The following is a 12,456-nucleotide window of genomic DNA, read 5'->3' as shown; positions in this document are numbered from 1 at the left end:
ATGGAACACAAGACAGGATGGACGTAGCTTTGGAGCCAAAGAGAGTCCCAAGTGGCCACATTTAAGGGAAAGAACAAAAACTCAAAGGCACAGTTTGGGGCTCGTGGGATGGCTCCAGGGAAGAACTTTTTCTCAGTATCCTGGATTCAATGCCCAGTACCCAAACTGAAAAACAAAATGCTCCAAAAGAAAAGGCATAGGCTTTCCCTTGGGGCAAGGGCCAGCCACTTCCAAGGCAGGGCTGTCTCCCAGCCCAGTGTTCCCACAGCGCCCTGTTCTGGTCTCTTCAAATGGTACTTAACCACACAGTGCCTGTTGCAACACTGGGCTATGCTGAGAACTGCCCTGAAGTCTGGTACAACTCATCGGAAACTGCTTCATGGGTGCCTGGAGCTCATCTCAATGCTTGCCAAATAGGACTCAGTAAATACTCATTAAATAATTAAGCCAGTAAGTGATAGAGTTAATGAGTAAATGGGGGATGAATAAAGAGAAAGAGAAGTAAGCGGAGTTCAGCTAGCTCTTACACCTCCTGATTGGCCTGATGACTCTCAAAATGGCTTAGTGTGTGTGGGTGGCATGGGGTGAGTAGAGGGGAAAAGATGAAGGGTCCCTTCTCCCTAGCATTCCTCATTGGTTTCTTTAAGTTGCTGGGAACTTCCTCTTTTTATTTTTAAGTAAAACCAAATATGTGGTATTGGGTAAATCTGGCCAGACAGGCACACAGAGGTTTTTATTATGTGTCTTCTTTCCATTCTCTCTTACTTTTGCGAAGAACAACTTGGCACCAAAGAATGGCCACTTCCTGGCCACTGTCAAATAAATGCGCATGCAATCAGCCGCACTGTGTCCCCGGAGGGCCATCCATCTGGTGGAGAGTCTCTGGTAAAGCTGCCTATAAAGAAAAACAAACAAAACACCCAAAAGGGACAAAAACAAGACACAAAAGCAAAACCGTAAGCAGAGTGTCATCCTTCCAGAAAAAGCCCTGTTCAGCCTCTCCCAGTGCGTCTTCATCCACAGCTCACCTCTCCGGAAAAAATTTCACCAGATTCTCCCACAACACTGAAGTGCTCACCACAACCTAGCCAGTAAATCTTTACCATCTACATGGCTAACATCAAAGCTTGGCATAAAAGTCAGTGTGCTGAGTAATTACTCTGGAGAGTATTGCCAGTTTTCAAAGTGCCCAAAAAGTACAATTTGGAGGAAAGCTGATTGTGTTTCTTCTCAGACAGTACCAAGGGTCAGCCACTTCATTTCATAGGCCAAGATTAACCCAGGATTAATGAAATGGTGGTCTAAATTACAGTAATTTCTATTAAAAAAATTCTTCAAAAATTGGACAGTTACTGTAATTTCAGCATTTTGGAGAGAAAAGCATGAAGATCAGGAACTTGAGGTCATCTTCAGCTCATACCAATTTTGAGGCTAGCTTGAGCTACATGAGCCTCCAAAACACGTTATTTTGGTTATTAAGGTTATGTCATTACGCAATGAATATATACTTCAAGCATCATATTGTAGGTGACAAAAATATTCTATGGTCTCAGAAGACATCTTAAAATATGTAAAACCTCTTGTGACATATTGGAATTAAACATTCTAAGAAAAGAGCCAAACAGAAAATTTTACTAAATTTTTAGTGCGACTCCACCTTCTAACAAGCTGAAAATACCATCTTACCTTAACTGTTCTTCAGAACAGCCTTCTCTGTACCTTTTAGGGTAAAATTTCTCTATGACTTGTTTGAGGGTTTGATTTGTTTTGCACTGGTCAGTCAGCTGCCTGGATGGAGTCGAGAAAGGTCTTTCAAAATCCCCAATCTCCACCTGGTGGAAAAATCCCCGAAAGAGAAATAGAATAGCAAGAACAGCTTTCAGAAAGAAAATCACTTTTGCTCTTTTGAAACATTCTTTGGGAATGTGAAACACAAGTCTGTTTGTCATGGTTGTGCGGCGGTATGATTTATAATCGTATGTATGAGCTGTTGTTTTAAATATAAATTTCACTTGAAATCTAACTTAGGAGAAATTTCGTGTCAGACATTTCGTTTCCATTTCTAGTTGGAACTCCTATCTTAAGTTTCTCTTCGTGTTGCCCTGAAAGAACGTTCTATTTAAGAGAGAAAGGGTTTGTTTTGGCTTACGGTTAGTTCCCCTTTATAGTCCATCATAATAGGGGAGCCACAGTGGTCACGTGACATCTGTAATCAGAGACAGAGAGTGATGGATGCGTCCTTGCAGCCTTCTCCTGGGATGTGACCAGTAACTTGAACTTGAAACCTCCCCTAAAGTTTATTTTGTCAGGGTAGTCTATCGAAGCATCAGGAAAGAAACTAAAACACCACCTTAGACCTACTCGCTAGAGCTACCCTGTTACTGAGCATAACAGAATAGTCTTGTATTGTAAAGTACTATTTTAATCACTAGTAAATAAGGTGAAATTTCAGTTAAAAATAAAAGGTGAGAAAAAGACTAAGAAAGTTTGCAACAATATTAGTTAGACTTTTTAAGGGTCTCTTTTGCAGACAATGGCAGAGAGGACTACACAATATCATTACATCTCCCCCTAAATTTCCTTTACAAATGCTTCTGAACTCACCAACTCTTCCTATTACCAGATTACTCTTGGAAACATAGCCAAAGGTTCACCCACTGCTCTCCCCTAGGGAAAGAATGTTTAGCCCTTATAGACCACACAGAATCCATCCTCTCCCAACTCACCTACACCTATATTCAGACTCCACTGTAAGTTGGGTGCTACAGTAAATGCTGTGAGAGAGGAAAAGTTGAGTATCATCCCCACCTTCAGTGAGTTTACCATCTGGTTGGGGAGACTGAGGCATAAACAAATACGCTGATAAACTACAACTAACACCTTGTATAGGGTACCAAAGGGTGTTCAAGCAGGATGATGGATTGGGGAACATTTGGATGATGCCCAACTAAACATCCTATTCAAAGAACTTCCCAGTGAGCAGCTGGAGGTCCACAAGTCCCAGTGGTCTCACACAAAGGGGTCACTCTCTATTCTAAAGGTTCCACTGCTTCAGTTTAGGCTGTGACACAACCAGCAGAGAGGTTCTGAGCACATGCTATGCCTCCTCTTTTCTGAGTCATAAGCTCACAGGTTGCCCTCTGAACCTTAGCTGAGCTTTGCCCTTCCAGCCTACACGCGTCACTTTCCAGGTGCTTTAATTCTGCCTCTGCTTGTTAGTGAGTACCGATTTGCCCTTCAGCTCTCATCTCTCACTCTTCCTGGTCTCTAACAGTTCCCATCTTCACAATCATGACGTCCTCACTGCATATAAAAGCTGCCCGTCCAACCACAGCAACACCTGTCCTGTAGGGCAGGTTGTGCACTGCCTCCGCCTATCAGCAGGGAGCGCTCACACAAGTTTACCTGCAACACCCAGACCAGCCCGGCCAGAGCCTCTGAAGTGTAGACAACGGCTACCAGCAGTAGTAGACCAAGGCAGCCTAGGGAGCCTTTTGTGGCTTGTTCAAGTTCAGGATCTCCCTATCTGGTGTCTGACCTACCAGCTAGCACAGAATAAACACAACCAATGTTTGGACACAGTCAACAGTAGCTCAGATGACCCCCAACATGCCTGCACAAACATGTGCTTTACTAAGCACTATAACAACTGGGAGATTGTCTTAGTTAGGGTTTCTCTTGCTGCAATGAAACAGCACGCCAAAAAGCAAGTTGGGGAAGAAAGGATTTATTTGGCTTACACTTCCACATCCCTGCTCGCCACCAAAGGAAGCCAGCATAAGAACCTGGAGGCAGGAGCTGACACAGAGGCTGGAAGGTGCTGCTCACTGGCTTGCTTCTCTTGCTTACTCAGCCTGACATCAAACCCAGAAGCACCAGCCGAGTAATGGCACCATCTGCCATGGCCTTCATCAATCGCTAATTAGGATAATGCCTTACACTTTGCCAAAAGTGTGGCTATGAGTCTCAGTATCTCCTTCAATACCTACTGTGTAGTCTTTCAGAGGTCCTCTGTGGAAGGCTCCTGTCCTGTACCTTATCTTCTTTCTACTTCCTATGGCTATCCTGTTTGCCCTTCTGAATGAGGATTAAGCATCTTCCCTAGGATCCTCCTTATTGTTTAGCTTCTTTAGGACTATAGGTTTTAGTATGATTATCCTATAGTATATGGCTAATATCCACTTATAAGTGAGTGCATACCATATGTGTCTTTCTGCTTCTGGGTTACTCACTCAGGATAATCTTTTCTAGTTCTCATAATTTGCCTGCAAATTTCATGATTTCCTTGTTTTTAATTGCTATAGCCAAACTTTGGACAGAGTGCTGGAAACCTTATGGAAGAAGAGGGAGATAGAGAGACCCAGAGGGGACAAGAACCCCACAAGGAGAACAACAGAGCCAGAACACCTGGGTCCAGGGGGTCCTATAAAGATCAATACTCCAAACAAGGACCATGCATGAGAGGATCTAGACTTCCTGTTCAGAGGAAGCCCATAGGCTGCTCAGTTTCCAAGTGGCTTCCCTAATAAGGGGTACAGGGACTGTCTCTAACATGAACTTAGTGTCTGGCTCTTTGATCACCTCCCCTGGGGAGTGTAGCCTTGCCAGGCCATAGAGGAAGATGATGCAGCCAGCCTTGATGAGAGCTGATAAGCTAGGGTCAGATAGAAGGGGAGGAGGTCCTCCCCTATCAGGGGACTAGGAAAAAGGGATAGATGGAGAAGAGGGAGGGTGGGTAGGACTGGGAGGAGATGAGGAAGGGGACTGCAGCAGGGATCCAAAGTAAATAAATTGAAATAAATAAATAAACAAATGAATAAATAAAATAAAAAAGAAAGAAAATACCTTACAGTAGATCTTATGAAGGCATTCTTTCAATTGAGGTTTCCTCCTTTCTGGTGACTCTAGCTTGTGTCAAATTGACCTAAAACTAGTCAGAACAGAGATCAACTCCAAGAACTCCCTCACTCAGCAACAGCGTTTGGCTGGTAAGATGGCTGGGGGTGGGGGGTCAAGGCACTTGTCTTTACTATCTCCTGGCCCCACATGATGGAAGGAGAGAACAAACTCCTGAAAATTGTCTCCTGACAGACATCCTATGTTTTATTTTATTTTTTAAAGCTGTGTAACATCAACAAGACCTTCACACACTCAAATCTGCAACAGAATAAATAACTCATCTACATTGCATAACTTCTTTATTGTGTTTTATTTTCCCCCTCACCCCCAAATGCTGAGGTGACTTCAGGTCGTATTCTTTTCGCTACCCAGCCACTGTCATTATGAGTATACTCAATAAGCCTGTCTACTTCCAAAAACAATGCTTTGAAAAAAGACGAAAGCATTTAATTTTTTCTTATATACATAGACACATTTACTTTTTAGTATTATTCATATGTTCCAAAGGTTCTTGGTGTATGATCTCATCTTTCTGACCCATTTAAAAAATGTTAAAAATTATGTGTCCTTCATAAGTAGATTTAGGACTGGAGAGACAGCTCAGGATTTAAGAGGACTGGCTGCTCTTCCAGAGGATCTGGGTTCGATTCTGAGCACCTACATGATGGCTCACAGCCATCTGTAACTCCAGTTCTGGAAGATGTGATGCCCCTTCTGGCCTCCTAGGACATAGCATGCATGTGACAGACAGACATAATGTTCAGGTAAAACCTCATATACATAAAATGAAAATAAACAAAATCTCTAAAAAAATTAGATTTAATTTTTTCTTAGAGAAGTCCTTTTATGACAAAATTAAAAGCTAAAGAAAGAAGATAGACTTAAATGTTAGTAAAGACAAAAGTGATTTTCGTGGAGAAAGTAAGCCCCATGGACTCTCTCTGTCTAGAAAGTAAGGCTCTGGTGCTTTTCCTCAGTCTTTAACCATTTGTAACAAAAGAACACAGAGCACACAGCAAGCATGGCTTCAAGTTCAGATGACCTTAAAACACTCTCAAAGTAAACCTAGTTACTCAGTGTCCATTCTTCTACCTACGGGAAGACTGCTCGTGGGAAAGCAGGAGTGACAGGAACAGTGGTGGCCCTTGGGGAGGCCCCGGTCACTAATGCAAAGCAGAACCACAAGTAATTATGAGCCACCAAGGTCAGGACTGCAATACACATGTGCAAAACATTGCAGAAGTTCCCCAGAGTGCCATCTGAGCCAGCAGGACTCAGAAAGGTACCCTGGTATAAATATACCACAAGAGAAGCTAATGAGCAAGATGAAATGGCTGTTTAAAAAAAGAAAACGAAAGGAAAGAAAGAAAAAGAAAGAGAGAGAGAGAGAGAGAGAGAAAGGAAGAAAGAAATGAAGAAAGAAAGTTCCAACCATTATATTTTGCCAATAAAAACTCAAGAGCCTGTTGGAGTGAAAGCCTGCTAGCTCAGAGAGGCAAAGAAAGCACCCAGCTGACCTTCCTTCTCAGCTCAAGTCCAGATGGAAAAACCCAAAAGTCTCACTAGCTCAGCTGATAGCCCAGGAGGAAAAGGCCAAAAAACCCAAGGGTAAAGGCTTGCTAGCTCAAAGCCCCCAAAGCCCAAAAGCCAGAGGTGTAGAGAGCCAAAGCCAAAGAGCTAAAGCCCCTTCTACTTCTCCACACTGTCTTAAATACCCTTCAACTCAAAGTCCCTCCTACTCTTTAATCCCTGTCAGCTGGTTTCTTGCTCTACCTCTTGACCTAGGGTTAATTTTATTAAATCCTGTGTACAGAAAGCTCTTAGATTAAAGGGGTGTTCTAGGACTGGTGGAACCAAAGCAGAATCACCTGCTTACAATAAACAGAACGTTCTTGGATTAAAGCTGTGTGATGTGGATCAACCTCACCAAACAAGGAACAGGGTTTTACAATGTTGGGGTTCACAGTGGGATCAAATAGCCTACAGCAGAAATTAGCAAAAGACAGAAAAGAGGCAGAGCCAGTCCACACACCTGGGACAAAATCAGTAAGATTAGTACAGTCTGAAAAGGACTCGGGTACTTAGGGTTAACCATAAACAATAGAGTGGTTTTGCACAGACCCACGCTCCAGGTAGGGTTTAGAATATTGAGGCTGCAGAGGCAGCTGCTAGGGCAGATTGTGAATGACCTTTGATGCGAATGAGATGGCACCTGTTTTCACTCTGCCTCCCTCTCAGGTACTAAGGCTGTGTGAACAACTTACAATGGACAAGTGCCACTGCGCCACCTTCCGGTCTCAAGCCTGAGAAAAACGGCAGGTTCTCCTTCATGTCTCTTTTAGGGTATGGCTTTTGCCACTCAACCACCATCCTGGTTAGAAACCCAAATATTTCCTCAAAGGGAACACATGTAATGTATGTAGTATATAATATTGTACAGCGAAGACTTTGTGGAAGTCTCAGCTGAGAGCCGGCACCACGAGTATATGCAAATAAACGAGCCTGCCAATGATTCCAGCCCACACTCATGCTGTCACAGCTGTTCCTCAGGCTAAGCTAACTGAAGCCACAGGAAACAAAGACTAAATGCCTTTTGCATATCTGTTCAAACTGTTTTTGGAGTTTTTAATTGTTGTTGCTGTGTGCTCTTCTGTCTTGTTTGTCTTTGCAGCAGGGTCTCAGTAGGTATCCCTGGCTGTCCTGGAACTCGCTACATGGCCCAGGCTTGCCTTGAACTTGTGATCTTTCTGCCTTTGCCTCTCAAGTGCTAGTATTCTCAACTACAGGTATTCATCACCACAGTCAACTCAAAACCGTTTGTTAGGCAGCAATGGATGACTGGAAAAAGCGTTCCCGTAGCATCTGTGTGAAGAATGACTTTGTGGGGCACCACACCAAGGGAGGCATATGGTCAGAAGGTGGTTGGAGAGCAAAGGATGCAAGGTGGGTCTGAATCACAGCAATGGCAGCACAGACAGAGAGTGGTGAGCAGAGGAACATGTCTGCATTAAAGTGAGAAGGTAAGGGAGAAAGACTGGGAAAAGGCGGTGGGGTTGCTGGAATGGATGCTCCCCTAGAGGATGAGGAGGGGCCGTGTCATGATGAAGACGCACGATGCAGAGAAGGGAGCGGATAGCTGGTGCAGTTTTCAGTGGGCTGAATTTAAGGAGCCTGTTACACAGGCATGAACTGGAGGGAAAGGTTTCAGCAACCATCGGCTTGGGTGGTGGATGAGACAAAGAATGAATGAGACATCCTGGGATGATGAATAGGGAGAGAATGCACAGACTACAGACGCGGGGCCCAAGCATCTGTCCTCGTGGCACGGTCCAGAGGAGCCTTCCTAAGCCCCGCCTCGCTTATCCACACAGACGCAGGTGTGCATTTTACAACCACCTTCCTCCTCTTGAGAATGAAGACCTTACACGCTCTAGGCACACTGCTGCCTGCAGGGCCGGCTTCCCGGCCTCCTGCATAGGTAGGCAAGACTATGTGCTTCAGTGACAACCAGGGGCTTAAACAGGGAGGTCAGTGTGAGCTATGTTTTCCCAACACTGGGAAGGCATGTCCTTCTCAGTCCCCCGACACTGGACCATGCCGGGCTCTAACAGACCTCCAGGATCGTGAGGGTGGCACCAGTGTGTGGCAGAATGGGCAGAAGAACCAAGTCCTCATGGCTCTGAAGAGGTATCCATATGCAATATTTACCTTGTGAGACCCAGCCTCCCACCCCCGCCACCCCGCTTCCGGATAGGCTCTTGCTAATGTAGCCCAGGCTGGCCTTCACACATGATCTTCCTGCTTTAATCTCCCAAGTGCTGAGGCACAGGTACTTAATCACTAGGCTCAGGATAAAACACGCTTCTGTTTTTTTTTAATTCGCTATTAATTTGTGGTTATGTGTTAAAGCAATCCAAACTTACTCCTAATTGATACAATAGGTAAATAAAAGAAAGGGCTCTCGCTTCGTCCAAGACTGCTGTTAGATTGCTGGCTGTACATACCATTTTCAGTGCCACCACCCAAACTCAGGTTCCCTCAGTAACTGCAAAGCTTCGAGCAATACTTTCGAAAGAACCAAGAAATGTGTTGCCTTTTAGAACGCAGGGTCCCATCCCATGCTACCGCATCGTCAGGGGTCAGATAACAATGTAATAACAGTGCCTACAGTTTTTAATATCTTCTTAATCATAGCAAAGTGAACTTAAAGGTGTCCTATTTTACTGCATTTAACCATGGTAAGAATGGTAAGAAACCAGCATCTTACCATGTGCTTGTGCTATTTTAGGCAACATGGAACTTACCTGGGCTAAAAGTGCTGCCATTTCTAGTGCCAGATCTTTGTTCAGAGGGAAAAGGCCGTTTATGATTTGATCATTTGTCTGATACAGCAGCAGCAGCTTCTCTCTATCAGTCTCTCCATGAACTTGCATTGAGAAATATAGTCTGGAAGGAAAAAGAGGAAATTCCTCACAGTATTTAATTAAAAATTCTCTAGTGTGTGTGTGTGTGTGTGCGTGAGTGCATGAGTGCGTGCGTGCGTGTGTGTGTGTGTGTGTGTGTGTGTGCGTGCGCAATGTTCTCTCCTACTATATTGGTTCTGGGGAGCAAACTCAGGTCATCAGGCTTGGTGGCAAGTGCCCTTCCCTACTAAGCCATCTCACTGTCCCCCTTTCTTTCAGTGATACACAGAACCAGGCACAAGCTAGGCAAGTGCTCAGCCACTGAGCTATACCGCTCTTCACCAACGTTCTCACTGAGGAAGACAGTGAAGTAAATCACAGGACTGCTTTCACCAGCCTGCTGCATGACACAAACAGACCACTGCCATCTGGAAAACATGAGGCAAACTGCTTTGAAGTGGAGGGACCCTTCTGTTTAAGTTAATGTTTTAAATATCCCGAAGCACTAAGCCACTGTGGTGCTCTGAATAAGGATAACTCCCCCATAGGCTCATGTATCTGAATGCTTAGTCACCAGGAAGTAGCACTGTTTGAAAGGATTAGAAGGATTTCCTAACTGCTTTGTTGAAGGAAGTACGGTACTGGGGGTGGGCTTTGGTATTTCAAAAGCCTGTGCTAGGCCTAGTTGCATGCTCACTCTCTCTCTCTCTCTCTCTCCCCCCCCTATCCCCGCTCCCCACTACTTTCAGATAAAGTCATAGCTCTTGGCTACTTCTCCAGCACAACATCTGTAGTTATGCTCCTGCTATGATGACAATGGACTAAGCCTTGAAACTCTAAACAAGCCCCTAATTAAATACTCTCTTTTATAAGAGTTGTCTTGGTCATAGTATCTCTTCACAGCAATAGAACAGTGACTAAGACAGTCCTTAAATGAACTGGAGGAAGGGCTTAAGACTCTTGAGTGACATTAAATTTACTCCCTGTAAGGAATGCAGAATACAACAAATTCTTCATTCCAATGAACTGAATAAACCCAGTTTTCATCACACAATCTTTTTACAACATCTTGGACATGCTAACTAGGAAATGAGGATCTCAATTAAAAAATCAACTTCAACTAACATCAAATGTCGGGGAGGCTTTTCACCTGATGCCTAAAAGATACTATTTGTAGAGTCAGGTCTGTTTCGATTTTTTTGGTCACATGCAGATGAGCATCTTTAGAATCATCAGAAAACAACACAATCTATTATTCCTTGTGGAAAAAGGACATGGACTTTTGTTTGTTTTGAGATGGGGCTCTCTGTTGCTGAATCTGGTATTGGATAGCCCAACCTGAGTAGCTAGGACAAGATATTCTACCATGCCTAGCTCATGACTTAGCTTTTGTTTGCCTGGGCATGACACTTGCTGTGCTGCTGGGTCCTGCTTTCAGATAAGCCATAGTGTAACAAAGTCCTAAGACAATGAGGCAGGTGAGCAGCACCCTGACCAGCCTGAATGCTGCCATGGTGACACAGTGGTGAGAAAGAGAGACTTGATGGAGTAGTTGTTATGTGTGTGTGTGTGTGTGTGTGTGTGTGTGTGTGTGTGTGTGTGTTGCATGCACTTGCACACGTTCAGGAGAGGACATGTCCCTTAGTTAGGGCATCTGTCTGAGCACCAGGGAAGGAGAGGCAGCAGGTTGCAATCTGGAGGAGTGTGCTTGGTGTTCTCTGTGGAGCTCCTCCTAACCACAGTTCTGACCATCTTCCTGCCAAGCCCAGACGACCATCAAAGCTGTTTCAAGAAGTCAACCACAGCACAATTTCCATCCATGGCTATACGAAGACAGAAATACAGGCTTGTCAAGCAGACAGGAGGAAGGAACTGGACAACAGAAATAGGCAATAGATGGAAAACATAATCGGGAAAGTGGTATGGCATGAAGAGAAAGAGGTTGAAAATAAAAGTTTCACGTAGGCCTCATGTCCTCAGGAAGGAACTACACTGTTCATTCCCATGACCCACAAGGAGATGGGAAAGTGTTTTCACTGAGAGTGCTTAATACAATGGGAATGGTGCTATATCTACAGGGAGAAAGGGACCAATGTGTTTTTGATAATTTCCAGCAAGCCTACTAGGTTCAGCCTGGGAAATAAAAGTGAAGTGCCTTAAAGCAGGAAATACAGTCCCAGACAAGCACAGTCCAGGCATCCAGTATGTTGGAAGGCTCAGACTCCTAGGAGAAACAGATTGGGCTCTGACCCTTAGACAAAGCTTCGGAGAACATGGAAGGCATTGCAAACACAACCAATAAAAGTCTGCAAATCAGAGCAGGAAGGCCACCGAGGCAAGCTGGTGAACTCCTGTAATTCTTGCACTAGGCAGAATGTGAACAAGTGAGTTCAAGACCAGCCTGGGTTACACACTGAGATCCTGGCTTTAAGACAAAAAGTCTTGATTCTAGAATCTTTAAAATGTGAGGATCGCTAGAAGAAATAGGATAAGCTAGATGACATCTCAAGACCCTTCCCACCTCTTTTGTTTTGTTTTTTGAGACAGGGTTTCTCTGTGTGGCCTTGGCTGTCCCAGACTCACTTTGTAGACCAGGCTGGCCTCAAACTCACAGAGATCTACCTGCCTCTGTCCTGGAGAGAGCTGGGATTACAGGCATGCTCCTCTCAAGACCCTTTTCAACTTAGAAGCCAGTTGGATGCATGTGTTCTTAGAGTTAGCTAAGTGTGGAACTGGGAATGTTAAACTATGTTCCAGAAAATGACAACTACAAAGTGTTACCAAAAATAACCTTTGATTTCAAGGAGGGGGAAGAAGAGTGTTCTTTGTAGGAACTACCCTTGCCAGTCTGCTTTGTTGAAACCACACCTTGACTTCTGCACTCTCAAGCATGCAGCAAGAAATCAAATCAAATGAGAACCTTTTCATACAAGTTAGAATTCAAATACTAGTTTCCAAGCGACTGTGCCTGAGAGCATGTTCAAAGCCTATTAATTAGACCTTTGATCCCTGAGTCAAAATAATTAAAATTCCATAACTTGCTAAATATAAATGTAAGATTCCATGATGAAGGAAAATCGGTATTTTAGGCATTACAAAGCAAGTTGGCAGAGGAAGAATCAGATCCCTGGCGGCATGACAGGTCACAGCTAGT

The 12,456-nt window shown here is 44.1% G+C and overlaps 1 protein-coding gene across 1 annotated transcript in view; it reads right to left on the bottom strand.

The window, feature by feature from the left end:
- The window catches only part of Plekhh2 (pleckstrin homology, MyTH4 and FERM domain containing H2), an 87,920-nt gene that overhangs the window by 5,976 nt on the left and 69,488 nt on the right, over nt 1-12,456 (bottom strand). The window contains exons 24-26 of the mRNA XM_055622544.1: nt 9,204-9,345; nt 1,687-1,832; nt 766-895 (exon numbers count right to left, since the gene is read on the bottom strand). Of these exons, the coding sequence (XP_055478519.1) occupies nt 766-895; nt 1,687-1,832; nt 9,204-9,345 (418 nt within the window). The remainder of the gene's footprint in view (nt 1-765; nt 896-1,686; nt 1,833-9,203; nt 9,346-12,456) is intronic.

The sequence above is a fragment of the Psammomys obesus genome, unplaced genomic scaffold, assembly GCF_907164565.1.
Source record: "Psammomys obesus unplaced genomic scaffold, mPsaObe1.curated_primary_1811, whole genome shotgun sequence".
NCBI classification, from domain to species: domain Eukaryota; kingdom Metazoa; phylum Chordata; class Mammalia; order Rodentia; family Muridae; genus Psammomys; species Psammomys obesus.
Note: the sequence above shows the minus strand (reverse complement) of the source record. Positions and strands in the feature narration are given on the sequence as shown.